This window comes from Opisthorchis viverrini (assembly GCF_000715545.1).
Source record: "Opisthorchis viverrini unplaced genomic scaffold opera_v5_732, whole genome shotgun sequence".
Taxonomy (NCBI): domain Eukaryota; kingdom Metazoa; phylum Platyhelminthes; class Trematoda; order Opisthorchiida; family Opisthorchiidae; genus Opisthorchis; species Opisthorchis viverrini.
The window spans coordinates 1,108-7,577 of record NW_008752403.1 but is presented as its reverse complement, the minus strand read 5'-3'; the positions used below and the strand labels follow the sequence as shown (position 1 = coordinate 7,577).

General features: G+C 47.6%; 1 protein-coding gene across 1 annotated transcript; it reads left to right on the top strand.

The window, feature by feature from the left end:
- Positions 1-4,332: 4,332 nt before the first annotated feature.
- T265_12037 (hypothetical protein) lies at positions 4,333-5,003 on the top strand (the record flags this gene model as incomplete). Its single annotated transcript, XM_009178946.1, has 3 exons — positions 4,333-4,705; positions 4,747-4,866; positions 4,948-5,003. 3 exons carry the CDS (start codon positions 4,333-4,335, stop codon positions 5,001-5,003), a joined length of 549 nt encoding a protein of 182 aa, XP_009177210.1.
- Between the last annotated feature and the right edge of the window lie 1,467 nt (positions 5,004-6,470).

Sequence of the window (6,470 nt, the reverse complement as noted above, 5' to 3'; positions counted from 1 at the left end):
GGGCCACGTGGTCCAACCGGGTCCACGGTTGGTTTGCAGTTGGCAGCCACCAAGTCAGGCGGTACGAACGTTTATGTTGAAAGTTCGATGGTTTGTATCCAGCTCTGATCAAAGTAGTGGAGATTCCCTGATGATCCACCTAAAAGGCTTATGAGTGCAATATAGAGCGAAAAGAAAGTGCTTGCAGAATGGAGTACGTTGACAGTTATTTCTATCTTTCAAAAGGGTATGCGAACGCTGCACCAAATCTACCGAACATCAGCCTGGGTAGCTGCGGCATCGGAAGTGCCCTCTGGGCTTATCTTTCGAAGGCTGACTGAAAATAGAAGGAGACAGCTCCATGAAAAGCAAGCCGCGCTCCGTCCTGCAAGAGGGCGTATCGATCACATCCTCACTCTCTGACAGGTTTTGAAACAGCAACACTGTTACAGCAACCAACGAATTTGTGTTCCTTGATCTGAAAGCTGCCTTTTACTCTGTGGAGAGTCAGAAACTATGGTGGTGTTTGTAGAACAAAGAACCTCTTGAAGACGATATGGCTGACTCCCGTGGACGTGTGAATGTCTGCGGAAAGCCCTTGTTCAAGCTCACTACATCAAGTGGTGCCTATTCAACTTCGTCACTGGTACGATGATGGAAGACTAACTATAAGCCTTCAATGCCCGTGGGGTCGAAGCGCTCCCAGATGTGACATGCGCCTCGCACCTGTAGAGTCTAAAGTGCGACTGTAATAATGGGAGGGCTCAAACCCTAACCTCAAGCTTGCGGATGAGTCAATTGAGTTAGCAGGCGATTTCTTTACTTGTGCAGCTTTGTCGGACTCGGTGGCCTCACGAAAAATGATACTGCCATCCAGGTTGAAAAGGCCAGAGCAGCTTTCGTGAACCCGCACCGTTTATAGCGTGTAGTGACATCAGCCTATCCGTGAAGTGTCCAGTTTTCAATGCTGCCGTGCGCTCCCTATTGATACACTGGTCAGAAATCTGACAACCGCACGCTAGGGACGTCAAAAGACTTTCAGTTTTTGACCATCGATACCTTCAGGGCATTGCCCAAGTCCGATGGGAACACCGGATCAGTGATGCTGAATTGCCGCGAATGGTCTTCGGGAGGGACAACTCGCCCAAAGTAGGGGGAGGGATCACATTCTATGGGTTGCGCCGGCTGGACCACGTGCTCCGTATGTCCGTTGACCGACTTCCTCGAAAGGTTCTTTTTGCACAGTCTCGCGAAGGGTGGAAGCGAGCCATGGGAAGCCATACTTGGCAGCAAAGAATGGTCATTACCAACAAACCCAGCTGCGCTGGTCATTGTCGCTTCCGTGGATGAGGACCCCGAAACGAGACACATCAAAACCTGGAGACGTTATCGAACGTGACCCATTGGCACCTTCAACGGGGTTCATGCATCCAAGTTACCAAAATGCACAGCTACCCTCGCAATGCCCCCAGTAAAATTTCCACTGACAACCCTGTATCTTCATGTCACTTACGTCGGCTACCGCCTCCAGTGCGCAGCTATCTACCCCACCTGCCCAAATCATCGCTGATAGGAACCGTGGCACCTACAACCACTGTAGGACAAGTGTGCGGTTTTTAGAGCGGATAATGATGTGTACATCTACCTTCTCCACGGCTATGAACGGCATTATTGAACATGCTGCCGCCCACAAAAAGCCGTTACGACTACTGACAGAATTGAATCACCAGTGCGTCAGTTGTCCTGGAGCGGGGACGCACACTGAAAAGTTTGTGACTTGAAATGCTTCCCATATGGGTTGGTATCAGTTTATCTCCCTGACACAATTTTGCTCCCTCCATTTTCTTCACCACAATACCCATCCTCCAACAGAGTCCAAATTGTTCTCCCCAGGACCAAACGCATCCCACCAATTCAACCTCTCCAGCAATCACCTCAGATTTCGTGGTTAAATAGTACTTTTGACCTACTTGTAGGCACAACCATTTGGATTCGGATCCGCGTTCCACGCATGCCGTTCAGAGCCCCTGTAACACATTCTGGCAGGGTTTCAATGGAGACCGCCAAATCAAGAGCCAAAATCATTGAAGGCCTCCGCCTCTCTGATTTCAGTCCGTTGGCCCGAAACTGTGAGTGGTGCGGAAAAATTGTGATCCGAGTATAGTGACAATTACTTTTCTTTCCGTACACACAACTATCATTCCTCCTGTATTTGGTTATAAACAACGAGACACTCCGTCGATCAGGTTACAATTAACGCTCCACTAAGACCCAGTGACCACTTTGTGCTGATCTTTGATTTCATCTGCTACTGTGCCAGAAACCCGAACCACAATCGTGGATTCAAAACTTATGCCGTAAAGACTTCTCACAAATGCGTACCTTTCTTGGTCATTCCAAACCGGGATCGATCAGGGTTAGAGTAATAAGGAAACATTGTCCGGAAATTTCACCAGGATGACCCGAACTTCATCCCGAAAAAACAGCACGCGATCGGATGGATCGCAAGCTACCAAAAATGATTCGGCATCTTCTGGAAATGAAGTCTCAGATAGTTTTCAAAAGGCTGATAAAAGGAGGCACAGACGAGTAGCTGGCGAACCACTGTAAATCCGAAATCCGACAGTGGATTATACGAAAGCAAGCCACCTTTCCAGAACTAGCCCGGAAAACCAGAAATGTGCTAATTAAATACATGGTACGTCGCCGCATAAACAAACTAACTGCATTTTCCTTGAGGGACAGGGACAGGAAACACAAGAGTGACAGAGCAGTGTTATCTGAGGCCTACAGAGAACCCTATGCAGATCTGTATTCAGACCCAGCGTTCTAGTTACATCCAAACTTGGCAAGACGTAACTACCAGTACCACTAACCATCTTCGTCTCCGCGATGACATATGCCAACGTTTGCACAATTTGACTTCATTTTAAAAGTTACTTTGCATACCGTATACGGCTGAGAAAATTTGGAATGTCCAATATTGCAGGCTTCAGCCGATAAGATGCTGGCATTCGGTGGTAAGTTTATGAAGCGTCAACTCTGGATCCTTTTCAATTCGATTCAGTAGCCGGGTTCGAATATCTGCATCGTGTGGCGATTGAAGGCCAGCCACGAAGACGGGACACTTGAATTGCTCCTCGGTCATGGAGCTGAGCTGGAAGTGCTCGCCTTTTCTGTTGACCACACCGACATATGTGATGAAACCTCAGTATCCCTTTTGGTAATCTTGAGACACTGATAACGAATATTGAACAACGAACTTTCCCCACCAAATTTTTGGGTCAGAATTTTGACAGTTTTCGCGAAACCAAGGTCATGGGGGAGTTTGGAGAGTATGAAATTTGTGAACCGATCGTGTTCAACTGACCCAGTTTCCGCAGCAACAGTCGAACGTTCCATGCGTCATCAAACTGAGCAAAGTCGGTTTGAAACGTCTTCATACTTCTTGAACCAAATTTTGAAAGTTCTTCCAGATTCAGCATCAAAATTGAATCCCGTAGTCGAACTGGCAGCAGCATCTGCGGAAAAAACGGAGGCTCAACTGTTTTTGTCGCATTCACCGACATACTGCGCATCAGAGATTCAACCAGCCTCGTTTGAGCTTCCTCGAACTGCTTCTGTTGTTGCTTTAAAATTAATTGGAGTTGCTCTGCCGAAATTGACATCGTGGGTTCGGGTTGTCGCCAGTTGTTGTGACTTGGTGGATGGTAGTGCGACTTTGTATCGGTCCCTTGGCTTCCTGCCCCACCCACTACGGTATTTTAAGAGGCACGGTAGCTCTACACAGCCCTTTATGGAAACAAAGGGAAATTATTACAACTGTATTTATAGGGTAGTCACAGTGTTCCACATGGCCCTGCTAGAAGCACCGTGAGGGGGCGAGAAGCGTTCAGTCAAGGATGCTCGGCCCGGATTGGCTGGCATTCTGACCAATCAGGAGACGCCTTCGTTTGGCCCGTTTCCTGCACGCGACATCCGTCCAAATGGTGTGATGTTCGTTTATTAGGGATGGCTGGCCGCCGAACAACAATAGTTTGTCAACTATGTTTATTTGTGGCTACAACTTGTTGGTCGCGCACGTCACTACTGATATTCACGGTGGCATGAGATGACTGAAATTCAAAAATCACACGTTTCTGTTTGACTACGCAAAGTCACAATGTGAAACGATTTGAATATATGCACCGACTGATGGGAGCATCCACCCACGAAACCCCCAGAGAAGAGGCACTGTAACCTTTTCGTTCTTTCTATTGAATTGTCTCGCCGTATAGTGCACATTACTGCATCACTTACGTAAACTCCGCTCTTTTCAGCTCCAGTGCTCGTCACATTTGTGCGTTTGTCTGGATGGCTAAACGCATAGTGTTTCTGCATCCTGATCTAGGTATTGGAGGAGCCGAACGCTTAGTTGTTGATGCTGCTGTGGCCGTACTCCAGTCCGGTTATAATGTGAAAATAATTACCAATCACCATGACCCCATGCATTGCTTTGAGGAGACCCTTAAAAGTGAGCTGAATGTTATCGTTTCCGGAAGTTGGTTCCCTCGGTCAATTTTTGGTCGCTGCATTGCCTTATGTGCGTACATCAGGCTTTTGCTTGCCTCGGTCTATCTGGTTTTCACGTGTAATCGCCAGAACGATCTTGTCTTCGTCGACCAGATTTCTGCTCCGTTAACCTTACTTCGGTTAACAGGTTTCAAGGTGATCTTCAATCATATTTGTATGTAATACCGTAGACTTTATTCTATTGCCATTTCCCAGATCAACTGTTGACTGACCGGAAAACCACTTTGAAACGCTGGTATAGATTCCCTCTGGATTATCTTGAGGAGCGAACCACTGGATATGCGGACAAGATCCTTGTGAACAGTCACTTTACAGGTGAGTCGTGCCTTCAGAATTGACTAATCCGAAGGTCCGTGGTTCGCACCCGAACTCTCCCTCTTGACTTCCCTTTTCTAGGCTTGGGCAACCGGGCAGTGTCCCAACCCTCGTACTTCCTTCGGGTGGCATGTTAGCTAGGCACTAAAGGGTGTTACAGCTGAACGATTGGATCCCAACTTTAAGTTTAGTATGGAGCTAGAGTCCATTTTGAGTCCACTACCATTCCTAGCCTCAATAACACAAGAGTTATGGTAAATTGAAGACTACCGTTTACTAGAAGCCAACAGACAATGGTGCGTTCTTGAACCAGTTGCTAGCACATCTGAAGCTAATGTGTACTAGCATAGTATCTGCAGTACTTAGTCGGTTAAGAGCACTGCATATAACGGGTCGATGAAACAGGTCGCAAGTTTAAGCGGATACCCATTGTGTTTAACTAAGCCCCAATGTCATCATCACATGTAAGAACCGCGCGTTTGCCGTACAGTGGTTCCAGCTGCCACAGTTTCGTTCACCAATGCTTTGGGGAGATGGGCTAGGTAGCTGCGCATTGGAGGCGGTAGCTGATATAATTGGTGTGCGAATACAGGGTTGTCAGTGGATATTTAATTTGAGAGATTGGAAGGGGAGCTGTGTATTGAAGGCAATAGCTTGGATGCACGAGCGTCATTGAGGGCGCGACTGGGTCATGTCTGACAACGTCTCTAGCAATTGATGTGTCCTGCCTCAGTTCCCAGTCCACGATGACCAGCGCAACTGAATTTGCTGGTAACTGCTTTCATACTTCGCTACCAGGTCATTGTTTGACCTCCCGTGGCTCACTTCCACCCTTCACGTGGTTGTGCGAAAAGAGGCCTCCGAGGGATCCGGTCAACTGGCATATGGAGTACATGAACAAGCCAGCGCAATCTATGGAGTGTGATCAGTTCATCTATCGTGGGTTAGTTATTTCTTCCGAAAATCATTCTACGTATCTCAGCATTACTGATCCGATGTTCCCAGCAGACTCGGGCAATGCTCCGAAGACGTCGATGGTCAAACACTGGAAGTCTTTTGACTTTTCTCAGCGCGCAGTGGCCAGGTTTCTGACCCGTGTAGTATTATGGAGCGCACTACTGCATTCTGAACTTAACACTTGACGGATATGCTGGTGTCACTCCGACGCAAGGTTCACAAATGCTGCTCTGGCCTTCCCAATCCAGATGGATATAAAAATTTTTGTGAGACTGCCGGGACTGATACAGCTGCCCAAGTAGACAAATTTGTCTGCTACCTCGATGGGCTCATCCACAAGCATGAGGCTAGGGTTCGAGCCCACACAATCTTGCGGCAGCGCTCTACACTACGCATATGTAAGACGCATACCAAACCGGGAGGTAGAATTATTTAGATTAGTTTATGTTTTCTACATTATGACGGCTTCAGATCCAAGAATAGCTGTGTAGTCTGTGTACGCGACATCTATGAGCGAATGTCCAGGGCGCACTGCGACCCCACAGGCACCAGAAACTGGCAGTGATTCTTCCGTAATCGTATCAGCAAAGAGGAAAAATAAAGGTGAAGAGCCTTGTCTGACACCACTTGATTTGGTGAACTCAGGC